The sequence below is a fragment of the Anomaloglossus baeobatrachus genome, chromosome 4 (genome assembly GCF_048569485.1).
Source record: "Anomaloglossus baeobatrachus isolate aAnoBae1 chromosome 4, aAnoBae1.hap1, whole genome shotgun sequence".
Lineage (NCBI taxonomy): Eukaryota > Metazoa > Chordata > Amphibia > Anura > Aromobatidae > Anomaloglossus > Anomaloglossus baeobatrachus.
Window position 1 is genome coordinate 44,658,152 of NC_134356.1, and position 17,125 is coordinate 44,675,276.

At 44.4% G+C, this 17,125-nt stretch overlaps 1 protein-coding gene across 2 annotated transcripts in view; it reads left to right on the top strand.

The window, feature by feature from the left end:
* Positions 1-17,125, top strand: part of LOC142303138 (matrix metalloproteinase-21-like) — a 119,779-nt gene that overhangs the window by 91,829 nt on the left and 10,825 nt on the right. For both annotated transcript variants that reach the window (XM_075344286.1, XM_075344285.1), the window contains exons 3-7: positions 431-1,082; positions 6,127-6,266; positions 7,154-7,295; positions 8,208-8,465; positions 12,469-12,641. In XM_075344286.1, the coding sequence (XP_075200401.1) occupies positions 431-1,082; positions 6,127-6,266; positions 7,154-7,295; positions 8,208-8,465; positions 12,469-12,641 (1,365 nt within the window). The remainder of the gene's footprint in view (positions 1-430; positions 1,083-6,126; positions 6,267-7,153; positions 7,296-8,207; positions 8,466-12,468; positions 12,642-17,125) is intronic.

The window sequence follows — 17,125 nt, forward strand, 5'->3', positions numbered from 1 at the left end:
TTTCCAACGACATCAGCTGAACTATTTATTCTTCACACTCTATTCTTTATAGTTGAAGTCGATGTGAAGGCTCAAAAAGACGCCCAGAAGACACCTGGGTGTCTTTATGAGTGTTTTCCCAGCCTTTTTGCTTCATAAACTGCTAGCGATTGCTTCATGGAGCTAAAAAAAAGTCTGGAAACATCAGTAAAAAAGACGCTATAAAAATAATGGAAGAATGCTGGAGGTCAAAAAACATTGAAAAGGCGCTCAAAAAGTAACAACAAAAATAAAAAATAAGACCTTTTAGAGATTAAACACTGTTGTGTCCTGAAATGTCTTCTTTTTGAAAAACTCAGATATCAGATAATGATATGGTGTGCACATACTCTTAGATGTAATAAAACCTCTACAAGGTCTGATATCTTTATTTTTATTTTTTTCTAAATAGCAATACCTTGTGAAATATGGATGGGTGACACCAGTAAATTGGGAAGAGCAAGCATTTGGAGGAGACGTTCCTGAACTTGACTCTGCCCCACAAGATGTTTTGCAGATCATATCAGAAGGAGAATCTGAAGAACGGGATATTTTCAGGTCTCCTAATAAGACTGAAATTAGTCCGGCTTTTTCAGAGTCATTGAAAAAATTTCAAGAGGCCAATGGACTGAATGCGACCGGAATCCTGGACAACCCAACCAAGCTGGCCATGAACAAGCCCCGCTGCGGAGTTCCCGATATAAAAATGCCATCAAAACGTAAAAACGCAACCTTGAGTCTCTTGGCTGCAAATGAAACTCATCATGATTCCTCGCACACAGGAAACGTTCGAGGGAAAAGAAATGTTTTATCCCAACTGGTAGACCACTTCAGAAGAAAACGGGACGACAGAGAAGCGGTGGAAAATGAGAATCCGATGAGTTTTTCCAAGAGAACGTTGAAGTGGAGGCTAATGGGAGAAGGATACAGCATGCAGCTGACCATTGAACAACAGAGAATAATACTCAACACTGCGTTCCGCAGGTGGAGTGAGGTGATCCCACTACAGTTCGAAGAAGACCTCACTGGAGATGACATAGATATTAGAGTTGGCTTTGGCACAGGTATGTTAAACCTCTTCCCCATTCATTTTGCAATGTAAGAATAGATTTTGAGAAGACTGAATGTCTCTAAAACATTTTTCACAGAGGTCCTAAGGTTCGTTTTCTGGGTAAGTTTTTGATGGCCCTTCCTTAGGGACCGTATTTTCGGCACTCAGACCAATGTTATTCTACAGGGCTGTGCACAAGTCCAATTTTTTACCTCGGACTGAGGTAAAAATTGCAGCTTGTTCAAGTTGCCTCCATAAATTGGATTGCACTTTGGTCAAATTAGTGTGATTACCATAATTGGACCGTTTTCTCGAATGAGAAATGCCTTAAATAGGCCATAATGTGGCCTTGACTTATGATTGAAGGTTCCTCACCCAACCCCTCACTTGATTTTGCCTCCTTCCCTGCAGTACCAACACCTGGTCCTGCGGTTTAGTCTTGTTTGAGCCTATACGTTATAAATATGAGTGGGGGTCCCTAATGGTGAGACCCATTGATGGTGTAATCCCAGAAAAGACCATCCAAAACAATCCCAGGAACCTCATTTTGGGTAAAATGGTGGGTGATTGCAGTAACGAGCACAGCATCAGATTCCGTGTCAGTGCTATAGTGAAGGAATGAATGATTATGGGTCTGTTCACACCAGAAACCATGACATATAACCATATTTGGTGCACTATGCTTACTTTCTCATGGTATGTTAAAGTGGTATTCCCATCTCCAAAGTCCTATCACAATATGTAGTAGGTGTAATAATAAGAATATTAGCAAGTACCTCCAATTAAATATGTATGTTCTCGTAATATAGCCATGATCCTGACTCGCCCGCCCCAGGGCCTTAGGTGACTCGGTGTAGGCCGGACTAGTCCAGGGTAGTCAGCGGTGGCGGGGCCTGACTCCATGACCCTGGTGGAGTCAATTAAAATGGCGGTATGAGGGAGATGGTACTAAAGTTTATATAAGATTCGTGACGCCACCTGTGGTAATTTGCGGCTATGGAGCTGCAGCTGCTGGAAGGGACCTCCGGGGCTGATGTTATGGCAGCTGAGGTGTTTCTTGCTCTCCACAGGAAGAGCGGGTACCACGGGGCAGCCTTTGGTGCTTGGTAAAGTCTATGGTGTTGATGAGGTGCAGGATAAAGGAGACGACACAGGGCTTGCAGTTAAGATGTTTACTCACTGTTCAGTTTAAATGCTGCAGCTGACCGGTTACCCACGGAATTCCAGGATCCACTGTCAGGGACCTCCGCCGATACCGGATAGTTCGAGGGTCAGTACCGGTGCACCCCTCAATGTGTCCTCTCTTTAGCGCCAAACTGCACTAGACTGTCCTGCGCCTCCACCACAGGGCCTGTACAAAGGTGGCTGACCTCAATCGTATTTTGCTCCCCTTCACCGGTGGTCTGTGACGGGTTGCGGCCTTGGGCGCCTGCAACGATCTCCCAGGCCTTCGGTTTCACTAAAAGTAATGTCTTTCTTCTTTCAGTCTAGGGACCGTCCCTGTGTTGCAGCCGGATCCCTCCACCCGGTATTCTAGTGGAACAGGGCCACGGGACGTTCGGACTTCCGTGGCACCCTGGAATCCCTTCAATCGGTGTCACCTGGGCCTAACAAGACCCCAGGATCTCCACCAGGAACCTCCTTCTGTCTTTTCTGTCTGCTGTCCTTTCCTGACAGCCCACCTCCTCACTCCTCTACGCCTTCTCTCTGACTGCCTCTCTACCACTGACTGAACTTGAACTTACTGGTTCCCCTTTCTACTCCCTGACTCCTCCCACACCCTTCCCTGGTAGGCTCCACCCCCTCACCGTTGGGACAATGGATGGGACTTACGGCCCCATGACCGGATCATCAATGGGGGTTACTGCCTCAATCCCTGACCCGGTGTATTCCTACCAATTGGTGTGTGCAGGTTTTGTCTATGAACTGGTAGATGACCCCATTCTTACCCTGGATGGGATACCACACCTCTGGCTGAGGTGCAGTACCTTTGTGGCGACGGAAGCCTCAGGGGCGCCACATTTCTTACGTCATGTGCAGGGCATTGCAGCTTAGGTATCCATGGTTACGACCACGAGCCACTAACTAACTGTCACTATATGAGTGGATGCAACCATGGATACCTAAGCTGCAAAGCCCTGCAAACCACTCATATAGTGACAATTAGTTAGTTGCTTGTGGTCATAACCATGGATACCTAAACTGCAATGCCCTGTACATGAGGTAAGAGACATAGCTAATAAGAACTATGCTACATTTCTAATTAGAGGTATTTCCTAATATTATTATTACACATACTACATGATGGGACAGGATCTCGTAAATGAGAATACCCCTTGAACTAACAGTCACTATATGCGTGGTCATGATCATGGATCTAAGGTCCTGCAATGCCCTGCACATGAGGTAGGCGACAGTAAATCAGGAGAAGTATACTATATTTCTAATTGGAGGTATTTGCTAATATTATTATTGTTACGCCTACTACATATTGGGATAGGATCTTGGAGATGGGAATACTATGAAAAGGCTTTGTATAATATAATATATCATTTCAAACCATCATGGAGGATCAGATGTTTTATTTGTATTATTTACATCTATACACTGCAAAATATATTAGTCTAAAAGTTATGGGGAAAACAAAAGCCATGGAACCTCATTCATTAAAAGTGTCTAAAAGGAAAAACGGCTTTGTTGCCCATAGCAACCAATCGCAGCACAGCTTTCATCTCATAAACAGTGATGGCAAAATGTGCTGTGATTGGTTGATGAGGGTAAGAAAGACCATTGTCTTTTTTGATAAATTTGCCGCCATGTCTCACTATTTTCGGTGCCCCTGTGTGATCTAGGCTGAAGCTCTTTCTCATCTGTCAGCAAAACCAGATGTGAAGTCTATGAAAGGGTTGTTTCCATCATTAAAAGTTATCCCCTATCCCAGAGGTCGGGAACATTTTTGGCTGAGAGAGACATGAACGTCATATACAGTACAGACCAAAAGTTTGGACACACCTTCTCATTCAATGAGTTTTCTTTATTTTCATGACTCTGAAAATTGTCGATTCACATTGAAGGCATCAAAACTATGAATTAACACATGTGGAATAAAATACTTAACAAAAAAGTGTGAAACAACTGAAAATATGTCTTATATTCTAGGTTCTTCAAAGTAGCCACCTTTTGTTTTGATTACTGCTTTGCACACTCTTGGCATTCTCTTGATGAGCTTCAAGAGGTAGTCACCGGAAATGGTTTTCCAACAGTCTTGAAGGAGTTCCCAGAGATGCTTAGCACTTGTTGGCCCTTTTGCCTTCACTCTGCGGTCCAGCTCACCCCAAACCATCTCGATTGGGTTCAGGTCTGGTGACTGTGGAGGCCAGGTCATCTGGTGTAGCACCCCATCACTCTCCTTCTTAGTCAAATAGCCCTTACACAGCCTGGAGGTGTGTTTGGGGTCATTGTCCTGTTGAAAAATAAATTATGGTCCAACTAAACACAAACCGGATGGAATAGCACGCCGCTGCAAGATGCTGTGGTAGCCATGCTGGTTCTGTATGCCTTCAATTTTGAATAAATCTACAACAGTGTCAGCAGCAAAGCCCCCCCCACACCATCACACCTCCTCCTCCATGCTTCACGGTCATGTAGAGTCCATCCGTTCACCTTTTCTACAAAGACACGGTGGTTGGATCCAAAGATCTCAAATTTGGACTCATCAGACCAAAGCACAGATTTCCACTGGTCTAAAGTCCATTCCTTGTGTTCTTTAGCCCAAACAAGTCTCTTCTTCGTGTTGTCCGTCCTTAGCAGTGGTTTCCTAGCAGCTATTTTACCATGAAGGCCTGCTGCACAAAGTCTCCTCTTAACAGTTGTTCTAGAGATGAGAAGGTGTGTCCAAACTTTGGTCTGTACTGTATTTTAAAATGTAATTCCGGGAGAGCCGTACTCACCAGGAGGGAGCAGCAGTGGTGGTGGATCCGCTCAGAAGGTTCCAGAAGGCAGGGAGGGCGTTGCTGCAGGCACGAAGGAGGAGGTGTCGCGACTCAGAAGGGTCAGTGTGTGGAGGGTCTGCGATACTGCTGCGGGCTCTTGGGGTGTCACTGATCTGTCGGCAGGCTGCTTTGAATCTCCCGCAGTTGGTGAGATCGACTTCAAGAAAATGGCAGCGGCGCGTGAGCAGATTGACACGATGGACTTCAAGAAAATGGCCGCAGAGTCCTTTCTGCATATGCACCGCCTCCACGGCCATTTTCTTGAAGTCGATCTCGTCAACTGCGGGAGATTCAAAGCAGCCCACAGATTAATGGCACCTGCCGCCGCAACACCCCACGAGCCCGCTGTATTGCCGACCCTGCGCCACCACTGCCGCCGCAGTAAGCCATATGCGGTTTGTAAGATGCACCTCCATTTTTCCCCCACCAGTTTTTGGGGAAAAAAGTGTGTATTACAAACAAGAAGATTTGTCTACAAGCCAGATGCGGCCATCAAAAGAGACACATCTGGCTTGTGAGCCATAGGTTCTCGACCCCTGACCTATCCGAAGAATAAGTAGTAACCCGTGGATTTGTAGGGGTCTGACCACTGCAAAACCTCCTGAGGTTGGGGAGGTAGTCACGCATGTATGCCACAGCTCTGTTCGCTGCCTACGGGACTGCTGGAGATAGTGAAGGACAGCATTCGGCTTTTTCGGGCAGTCATATATAGGAAATTAACAAAGTGGTGATTGAAATTTTTGGGAAAAAAGTTGAGAATAGCTTGTGATACATAAATTTTAATTCTGGCTCATTCTGAACATGAGAGTCCACTGGGCGGTCCTAATGAGAGTGTGATGGCCTACCTTCTGCGTATGTGCATACGATGATAGCTGTCTAACCCTAAATAAGCCTGCCCACTGGACTCCTAAGAATAAGCTGAGGAACATAAACTCTGAACTTGTACCGTGTTCTCAAAAAGACTTCACTTGCCTACCCCCACCCTCTAGTAGGGATTTGTGCTTGGAAAATCCAAAATCTGATAAATAGAAAAGCCCACCTGGTAAAATAATAATTTATTTACAGGCCAGCATCTTGGTTGCTCCCAAGCTTTCGATGGGGTCGGACAGCAGTTTGCTCACGCCTGGTATCTGGGAGATATTCATTTCGATGATGATGAACATTTTGTTGGGCCAAGTAGCGAGCAAGGAATCAGCCTTTTAAAGGTAAGTCGTGGAAGATGTATGTTGTCCTGGATTATTCTCGGATGGAGGTAAGGGGTACTTCTCACATAGCGAGATCACAAGCGAGATCGCTGCTGAGTCATGGTTTTTGTGACGTACCAGTGACCTCATCAGCGATCTCGCTGTGTGTGACACTGAGCAGCGATCTGTTCCCTGCTGTGAGATCGCTGCTCGTTACACAGTGCTGGTTCATTTTTTGGACGTTGCTCTCCCGCTGTGAAGCACACATCGCTGTGTTTGACAGCGAGAGAGCAACGATCTGAATGTACAGGTAGCCGGCGTCTGGAAGCTGCGGACACTGGTAACCATGGTAAACATCGGGTAACCAAGTGAAGCGCTTAGCTTGGTTACCCGATATGTACCTTGGTTACTAGCGTCCGCCGCTCTCAGGCTGCCAGTGTCGGCTCCCTGCTCCCTGCACACGTAGCCAGAGTACACATCGGGTAAATAAGCAAAGCAGTTTGCTTATTAACCCGATGTGTACTCTGGCTACGAGTGGAGGGAGCCAGCGCTAAGCAGTGTGCGCTGGTAACCAAGGTAAATATCGGGTAACCATGCAAAGCATTTTGCTTAGTTATCCGATATTTACCTTAGTTACCAAGCGCAGAATCGCTTCCACACGTTGCTGGTGGCTGGGGGCTGGTCACTGGTCGCTGGTGAGATCTGCCTGATTGACAGCTCACCAGCGACCAGGTAGCGACGCACCAGCGATCCTGACCAGGTCATATCGTGGTCGGAATCGCTGGTACGTCGTTTAGTGAGACGGTACCTTAAGTGAAGGATGGAAAAGGTGACAATTAGTTGATTAGTTTGGAGGACATTGCTGGAGAATTAGGGATGACGTGTTGATATATTTGTTCTTTTTTCAGGTCGCGGTTCATGAAATCGGACATGCCCTAGGTCTACCCCATATAAATCGAATAGGATCAGTCATGCAGCCAAACTATACACCTCAGGGGAAGCATTTTGAGCTTGACTGGGAAGACAGAAAAACCGTTCAGAAAAAATATGGTAATTGGAAATGCTGTCTTAGAACACTTCATATGGGTCAAGGTCTTAACTGTAATGCTTCACCACCAGGGGGCCCAAGTACACGGGAATGGTGTGGAGTTCCTAGGTGTAGTGAGGCGCTTGCCTGCTCGGGGTCACTAGTACTAAGGCGGGGACAGTCTGCAGAGTAGTCGATCAAGCCGAGAGTCAGAAGCTGGGAGGTCACGTTAGTACAGAGGAGCAAGGGAAGCCGAGGTCAAGTACAAGCCGGTGGTCGGTAAGCTAGGAAGTAGCGTCAGGTATAGTAGAGAAGCAGAGCCATGGTCAGAGAACAAACCATGAGGACACAAAAAAGTACAGAGGAGAGAGTGGGGTACGGGGTCACAAAACAGGTCAAGGGTCAGGGAGACAAGGAGTGCAGACAATATGGGAGGGACGGAGGTCAGGGAAAGGGACTCAAGGTAACGAGATAATATCAGAAAAACTCACGAAAACCAGAAGCGTGCACTGTAGAGCAGGAACTATTACTGGCGGCGTTCCGGGTCCCTCCCACCAAGCCTGAACCTGGAGAATACAGATAACAAGAAAACACCTAGGACACAATTGCTCTGCATAGAGCAGAGCCAAAAGTGAATCATGATACTAACCTGTCTATTAATGGCTTCCAATAAATTCTTATTGGAGGCTACTGGGCCTCAATACAAAATCTGTAATGGGTTCTACTTCTACCATGTAGGATTTATGATCCTTTGTCTTCTTATATGACAAAGGAGCCTTTGGACCTCTTTGAGAACCTAGTCAGTAGTGCTACTGTTACCTTTTCACCCCCTATATCTATTGCCTTGTTTGTTCTTGCCGAAAAATGCTCTATAACATGTTCTTCTGTACTGGAGCTTCTACAAAAATAATGCATGGTTTGGTTTCTCCTATCAGGGGCCTGTGATGGAAGCTTTAGTACCATCTTTGATTGGGTGAGGAAGGAACGGAACGCACGCGGGGAAGTTTTCTACAGATTTAACTCCTACTTTTTCAAGACTGGTTGGTACTGGATGTACGAAAACAAGAGTAACAGAACTAGGTTTGGAGACCCTCTTCCCATCAGGACAGGCTGGAAAGGTGTTCCAGAAAACAATATTGACGCTTATGTTCACGTCTGGACTTGGAACATTGATGCACAATATTTCTTTAAAGGTATGAATTTTAAAATAATCGCTAGGTGTTACACAGGCCTTCATTTTTGTCATGGGTAAGTATTGTAGGATCATGCATGGTCGAAGTACCAGCGTCCTAGAAATCACTAGATGTGACTGTATGAAAGCAAGGGACAGGGGGTCCTATGCTCTCCCTCACGGTAGGGGTCCTTCTTAGGCTATTGCTAACTGCAGGGTTATCACTAAAGGTAGAGATGCCTGAGTCCCGTGCCTGGCTAAGCTCCTGACCAAAACTGATCTGATTCATCCCTCCTACCAGGGAAGAAAGGGGCAGGAGAGACATGGATTAAGACAGACAGAGGAAAATCGAAACTCTGCACATTGCAAACACACAGGGACTAACAATAAGAGACTCAGTATAAAAGCAAGAGCAGGAAGGTAAAGCCAAAAAGACATCAAGGGTTAACGACACAACTGCACACAGCAACCAATACTACAGCCACCAGTTAGTCTGGATCACAACACCTCACCAGACCAGCTAAGATAAACTATAGCTGGCACTAATGGAAGTGTGCAGCCAACATACATAGGAGGGGAGCAGATGTGATTGGCTCCCCCACAACATGTGACCAAAGATGACTCACAAGCAGACTGGCAAAGATCAACTCTTGCTAGCCTGCCTATGAATTACCAATCTGTTGGTCGACGCCTGAGTCAGCCGGTGCAGATTACAGACCTTAGAGATGTTATCAGGTGGAGTGTCAGAATCTGTAGTCTGAACAGATCCCGGTGCCATCATGACAGTCAGCTATGTTTGTAAAAACCTCTGTGTGACACTAGGACCATGGAACCTAAGGATGTGAAAATCTCCCATTCCTACCCAATAAAAGAGAATATAGTCACTAATGAAATGGCTTTTGTACTGTAGAAACCTTATTTCCAGTACCACATTAGGAGATTTTTGGGTTAATTGATGCGTAGAGTTCTTTTGTTCATGGGACCTTTTACGTTGGCCATAGTGGAGAGTGCCTACAATTAGGAGGACCTACCCGGTCAGTAAATTACATGGACAGATCATTGTTTTGTACGTATAATGTTTAATTTCCCCTTAAGTTATGTACACTTAATGCCCCCCATCCACATTAAATGAAAATGGGTTGAAGAACAATCATTCATCGATGGTCCAAAATACATCACGGACTATATTGGTCAAAATGTCCTACCAGTGTTTTGAGTGATCACAGATGCTCGTCGGTCAGTCAAAATGAACGACCAATTCAATTCATAGAACCAGTCAACAATCGTTCATGGTTGGTCACGTTTTTCTAATGTCTATGGACTCCCTTACTGATGGGTTCTCTGATGGAATGAAGCTGATCATTGGAGATCCCTATAATCAACTTACAGTCAGGGGTGGACTTAAGTCCTCATTATAAAGGATTGTTTTTAACGAACAACGCAGTTAATCCCTTGCCACATAATAATGGCCTACACATGTAAAGCAGGCTTAGGAGCTGAGCCCTCTCCACACACAGGACTCTGCCTATAACGGCAGTGATCAGAGCTAGCTCCGATCACTGCTGTTCAACTATGTAGATGCTGCTTCAATTACTGGCATTGAAATGGAACGATCACAGTTAAATACCAGCTACCATTATCCCCCTCATGACTCGATCACCAATGGTTTGAAAGCCCCCGTGGCAGCCATCTTGGTACTAGGTATAAAGGCTCACACTCAATGTTTGCTCAGAAGGAATGAAAAGCAGTTTAGTAGATATCTAAACCTTTGGCATTGCCACCGCTAAAGGCTTTGATATATATCAACTCCCATTTTGGTACCTATGTGAAGCCTAGCCACAAACTAGGCTTCATAGGAGCCCAACATTTGCTATATATTCTGCAATACAGCAGCATTGTAAAATAGATAACAAATAACCTAAGGAAAAAAAATGTAAAAAAAAGTTTTAAAAAGTCTAAAAAAAAAATTGTAAAAATATAAATATTCAAATCACCACCATTTTCCCAGGTTAAAAAAAACAAACAAAAAATAACGCATTTTGTAGCGCCACTTCCGAAAAAATCCAATCAATGAAAATAAAAAGGTAATTAACAGCACCAGATTGAAACGGCAGAATTTTTTTTTTTTACTGGCACCAATAAAAATCAATCAAACCGCCATATTTAATCCAAAATGGTATCAGTAATAAAAATAATAGTTTAGCACACAAAAATATAAGCTATCACACAGCTCTATCGACATGAAAAAAATCAGCAATTTTATACTAAACTAGCTGTAGTACCCAGTGTTGCCCGGGATAATAACTGTCTGTCTGTGTCTCTGCCACTCTTTCACTCTGTCTCTCTGTCTGTCTCCCCCCTCTCTGTCTGCCTCTCTCGCTGTCTTTCTCCCTCTCTCTGTCTGTCTCTGTCTTTCTCTGTCTGTCCCTCTCTGTCTGTCTCTGTCTGTCTATCTCTGTCTGTCTCTCTCTGTCTGTCTTTCTCTGTTTGTCTCTCTCTGTCTGTCTGCCTCTCTCGCTGTCTTTCTCCCTCTCTCTGTCTGTCTGTGTCTTTCTCTGTCTGTCCCTCTCTGTCTGTCTCTGTCTGTCTATCTCTGTCTGTCTCTCTCTGTCTGTCTATCTCTGTCTGTCTCTCTGTCTGTCTGCCTCTCTCTCTGTCTTTCTCCCTCTCTCTGTCTGTCTCTCTGTCTTTCTCTGTCTCTCTGTCTGTCTGCCTCTCTCTGTCTGTCTCTCTGTCTTTCTCGCTCACTCTCTGTCTCTCTCTATCACTCTGTTTCTCTTGCTGTCTCTATCTGTTTCTCTGTTTCTTTGTCTGTCGCTCTCTGTTTTTCTCCCTATCCGTCTCTTTCTGTCTGCCTCTCTCTGTCTGTCTCTCTGTCTTTCTCTCTCACTCTCTGTCTCTCTATCTCTCTGTTTCTCTCGCTGTCTCTATCTGTTTCTCTGTCTGTCGCTCTGTTTTTCTCCCTATCCGTCTCTCTCTGTCTGTCTCTCTCTGTCTATCTCTTGCTGTCTGATTTTCTCTCTCTATCAATCTCTCCCGCTGTCTCTCTCCCTGTCTGCCTCTCTGTCTCTGTCTGTCTGTGTCTCTCTATTTATCTCTGCCTTTGTCTCTCTTTCCGTCTGTCTCTGTTTCTGTCGCCTTCTCTTTTCTGTCTCTCTCTGTCTGTGTCCCTGTCTGTCTCTGTCTCTCTCTGTCTCTCACTCTCTCCCTCTCTGTTAATCTCTCTGTCTGTCTCTGTTTCTCTGTCTGTTTCTCTCTCTCTCTCTGTCTCTCTCTATCCGTCTCTCCACAGAAATCGTATTACCTCACACATAAGCTTCTTATACTATGACTGTCCTTTGTTGCCTATAGCAACCAATCACTGCTGCTATTAATGACCTGTAGCTGCGAGCTCCATTGACTTTAATGGAGGCAGGTTTTTTTGACGAATAACAGTAATGCGCGGTGTTAAATTTTCCCCTCAACACATAAGGCCCTGTCACACACACAGATAAATCTTTGGCAGATCTGTGGTTGCAGTAAAATCATGGACATATTGTTCCATTTGTACACAGCCACAAACCTGGCACTGATTGTCCACCATTTCACTGCAACCACAGATCTGCCGCAGATTTATCTGTGTGACAGGGCCTATAGTCTATAACATTCCCTGAGTCACATGAGGCGTCTGTGCAAATGTTTGTGATTGTACATGCGACGGTGCGGATTCCTTTAGTGGACATACATTCTCCCACTTTTTATTTTTAATTTTTAAAATTTTTTTGTGTCACATGAATTATTTGTATTGATTTATCTCATAAACTGTATCATGTAGTGTGCTTGGCCCATTTTATGGAGCGACCTTTGGTTTTTTTCTTGTGTTATCCATGTTTTATGTGATATATGGGTGTGTAACACTTATTTTTTACATACTAGGTGGGTGGTATGTTTTTCGAAATGATAGGTTTTTTTCATGTCAGAATGAAAACTAAAAAATTCCAGATTTGTCACCCCATTTTAACCCAGATTTTTTTTTTTGTGGAAAGGTGCACAAGTTTGGCGTTATGACCCTGAGAAAGACATGGCATATACTGAAGACTGGAAAAAAACCAAGTATCCTCAGCTTATTTCGGATGCCTTTCCAGGAGCCCCGAGTCCCCTGGACGCAGCTTTCTTTGACAAGAAGGACCGACTGATCTACTTCCTCAGAGGAAACAATGTAAGTAATCTATGAATCTACAATGTGTTCCATCCCACCATTTATTGGACGACTTTGAACCATCACTGTTTCCAGCCAAGATGGTCTCTTGTACTTGTCTACTATCCGAATAGACCAGATGGGAAAACCACTGTCAATGAATTATTAACAAAGGCTGAAATAAGTTCCAGAGAACATTGTTTCTCGTGGTAGAGACCACTTATAGGTCAGGCAATCCTCCCTAGGAAATAGGTATGCAAATTAGCTCCCCTCCAAGAGGAAGAAAGCTGGCCATCTACTGCCACCTATAGCAGGTCAATGCCTGACAATTTATTTAATCCGACAAATCCAGAAAGGAAAACTGACCGCAATCAACCGCTGTGCCGAAAACCTTTTATTGGAACTTGTGCAGGTTAAAAGGCAGGAGGAGACCTCGGTGCAGGTTCCTCACAGGGGACGGTGGCCGTTTCGCCTACAAATTAGGCTTCGACTGGTCCACCAGTGTGGTCAGTTTTTCTTTCTGGATTTGTCGGATTCATCCTTTCCTGTATGGACGTGCACCCCGCAGCCGAAGAATTATCTACACTGGAGCTGTACTCATAGCGCACGTGCGATACTGCAAGGTAACTTTTAGTGGTGCAGGACCGCTCTCTCTAATTGTGTTCTGACAATTTATTGAGCCTTCACGTCTTCAGTAGCTCTCTTTTTCTTAGGCTACAGTAAATCACAAAAGTAAGTACACCCCTCACATTTTTGCAAATATTTTATACATGCCACTTTGACACAATGTAAAGTAGTCAATGTACAGCTTGTATAACTGTTATGACATATGAAATGACAGAACAGGGGCTTCTAGGCTGGCCCTTAGAGACAGAGACCATGCGCTGTCCCTTATCTCAGAGGTAGGCTTGATGGTAGCCAGTGAAAAAACAGGAGGACAAACGTGGTTGTATTGCAAAAATGTATATCAAAATTTATTCATTCATCTACAGTTAGATGCAGCACATAATTGTGCAGTGCAAAAAGACAGAGGGCACCTTGGCACCGGACAAGAATGATCATAGGGATTCACATGGCAAGTACAAAGACAAATAAGATATAAATCATAACATACAGATTACAAGGTTTGTTGCCAGATGAAACCAGAGAGCAATAGCTGGTGTCCAAACAAAGGTAAATAGAACAGCACACTAGGCCCATCCATATGTCGGGACGTCAGTACATACCAGCGGCTATTTACATCCTTACATACAGATTACAAAGTTTGTTGCCAGATGAAACCAGAGAGCAATAGCTGGTGTCCCAAAAAGGGTAAATAGTATTCACATGGCAAGTACAAAAACAAATCAGGTGTAAATCATTACATGCAGATTACAAGGTTTGTTGCCAGATGAAACCAGAGAGCAATAGCTGGTGTCCAAACAGAGGTAAATAGAACAGCACACTAGACCCATCCATGTGTCGGGACGTCAGTACATACCAGCGGCTATTTACATCCTTACATACAGATTACAAAGTTTGTTGCCAGATGAAAACAGAGAGCAGTAGCTGGTGTCCAAACAAGGGTAAATAAAACAGCACACTAGACTCATCAATATGTCAGGACGTCAGTACATACCAGCGGCTGTATAAGTGAGAGGATCACCAGAAATTGCTTCAAAGTGCCAAAGTGCAAGAATCAAGGACCAAAAAACAGTCCCCCCTAAGGCAGGTAACGCACGTTTCACGTGTTAGTGGTGTAACGCTTCATCAGACCAAGGAGGGGTGGTGACTCATTGATTTCCAGGACCTTTTTAAAAGGAGCATGTGATAGATCATGTGATAGAAAAATACCCAATCAGTGAGGATCTTTCGGCGCATGTGTGATCCACACCACTCACCCCAGCAGATGCGAGCGGCGTCAGGCCGACGAGTGCAGGGGAGGGGGATAAAAAAACGCCCCCTCACCGGCACCAATCCGCCCCATAGACACCGCCAGGCATGCCAGGGAGAAAGCGAAGACCACGCATGCGCACACAACACCTATTGGGACATAGAGCAGAATATGAAAGCTCCCAAACCGCAGCAGCATATGGACGTTTTGGAAGAAGAGGGGCACATCAATAATAAACAATAGTACATAAATAGCAAAAATGATCCCTCATCCTGAATCCAAAACGTCTTCCGGATATGTCATAAACGGAGTCTTCTTATAAAAGCTGTCCCAGTAAACGATATGCTCAGGCAATCATGTGATGGACACACGAAAAAAGGTCCCAAGGAAGCAAGAGAAAAGAGCTGCAGAGGAAAAAACAACAAAATGACATAAAAAACATGCAGCAAAAAATATATATATATAAAAAGGTTAAAAAAATGTATCATCCCATAATACCCCCAATATAAAAACACAGTAGTGGAAAATACCACTCTGAAAAAGAGGGGGGGGGAGGGATGGGGAGAGTGGGAAAACACAGGGATCTATAGGAAGGAAGCGAAGCTAAGGGACTCATTCAATCCAGACGGGACCATTGTGCCCAACATGACGATCCATTTAGTCTCTTTTTGGGCGAGAATTTTTTTAAAATTCCCACCCCTATTACCGCAATGTACGACGTCAATTCCTGTGACTCTCAGAGATCTCGCATTACATCCGTGGTGATGTCGAAAGTGTCAACCACGGACCGGATTGGTAGAACCAAAAGGATGAGGAGTCACAGGGGCATAGTGACTATGACTCGGTGGCTATATCCCCTATCACTCAATCTAGATGTTAGGTCATGACCTAACATCTAGATTGAGTGATAGGGGATATAGCCACCGAGTCATAAAAAGAGGGTACAATAGGGCAAAAATGAGTCCCTTAGCTTCGCTTCCTTCCTATAGATCCCTGTGTTTTCCCACTCTCCCCATCCCTCCCCCCCCCCTCTTTTTCAGAGTGGTATTTTCCACTACTGTGTTTTTATATTGGGGGTATTATGGGATGATACATTTTTTTAACCTTTTTATATATATATATTTTTTGCTGCATGTTTTTTATGTCATTTTGTTGTTTTTTCCTCTGCAGCTCTTTTCTCTTGCTTCCTTGGGACCTTTTTTCGTGTGTCCATCACATGATTGCCTGAGCATATCGTTTACTGGGACAGCTTTTATAAGAAGACTCCGTTTATGACATATCCGGAAGACGTTTTGGATTCAGGATGAGGGATCATTTTTGCTATTTATGTACTATTGTTTATTATTGATGTGCCCCTCTTCTTCCAAAACGTCCATATGCTGCTGCGGTTTGGGAGCTTTCATATTCTGCTCTATGTCCCAATAGGTGTTGTGTGCGCATGCGTGGTCTTCGCTTTCTCCCTGGCATGCCTGGCGGTGTCTATGGGGCGGATTGGTGCCGGTGAGGGGGCGTTTTTTTATCCCCCTCCCCTGCACTCGTCGGCCTGACGCCGCTCGCATCTGCTGGGGTGAGTGGTGTGGATCACACATGCGCCGAAAGATCCTCACTGATTGGGTATTTTTCTATCACATGATCTATCACATGCTCCTTTTAAAAAGATCCTGGAAATCAATGAGTCACCACCCCTCCTTGGTCTGATGAAGCGTTACACCACTAACACGTGAAACGTGCGTTACCTGCCTTAGGGGGGACTGTTTTTTGGTCCTTGATTCTTGCACTTTGGCACTTTGAAGCAATTTCTGGTGATCCTCTCACTTATACAGCCGCTGGTATGTACTGACGTCCTGACATATTGATGAGTCTAGTGTGCTGTTTTATTTACCCTTGTTTGGACACCAGCTACTGCTCTCTGTTTTCATCTGGCAACAAACTTTGTAATCTGTATGTAAGGATGTAAATAGCCGCTGGTATGTACTGACGTCCCGACACATGGATGGGTCTAGTGTGCTGTTCTATTTACTTCTATTTACCTCTGTTTGGACACCAGCTATTGCTCTCTGGTTTCATCTGGCAACAAACCTTGTAATCTGCATGTAATGATTTACACCTGATTTGTTTTTGTACTTGCCATGTGAATACTATTTACCCTTTTTGGGACACCAGCTATTGCTCTCTGGTTTCATCTGGCAACAAACTTTGTAATCTGTATGTAATGATGTAAATAGCCGCTGGTATGTACTGACGTCCCGACATATGGATGGGCCTAGTGTGCTGTTCTATTTACCTTTGTTTGGACACCAGCTATTGCTCTCTGGTTTCATCTGGCAACAAACCTTGTAATCTGTATGTTATGATTTATATCTTATTTGTCTTTGTACTTGCCATGTGAATCCCTATGATCATTCTTGTCCGGTGCCAAGGTGCCCTCTGTCTTTTTGCACTGCACAATTATGTGCTGCATCTAACTGTAGATGAATGAATAAATTTTGATATACATTTTTGCAATACAACCACGTTTGTCCTCCTGTTTTTTCATTATTCCTCTAGTGGTTTGCATGTTTTTTCAATTGATAGAGGCCCATACAGGACACTCTACTTATATACATTGTGAGACTGCGTAGTCATGTTACAT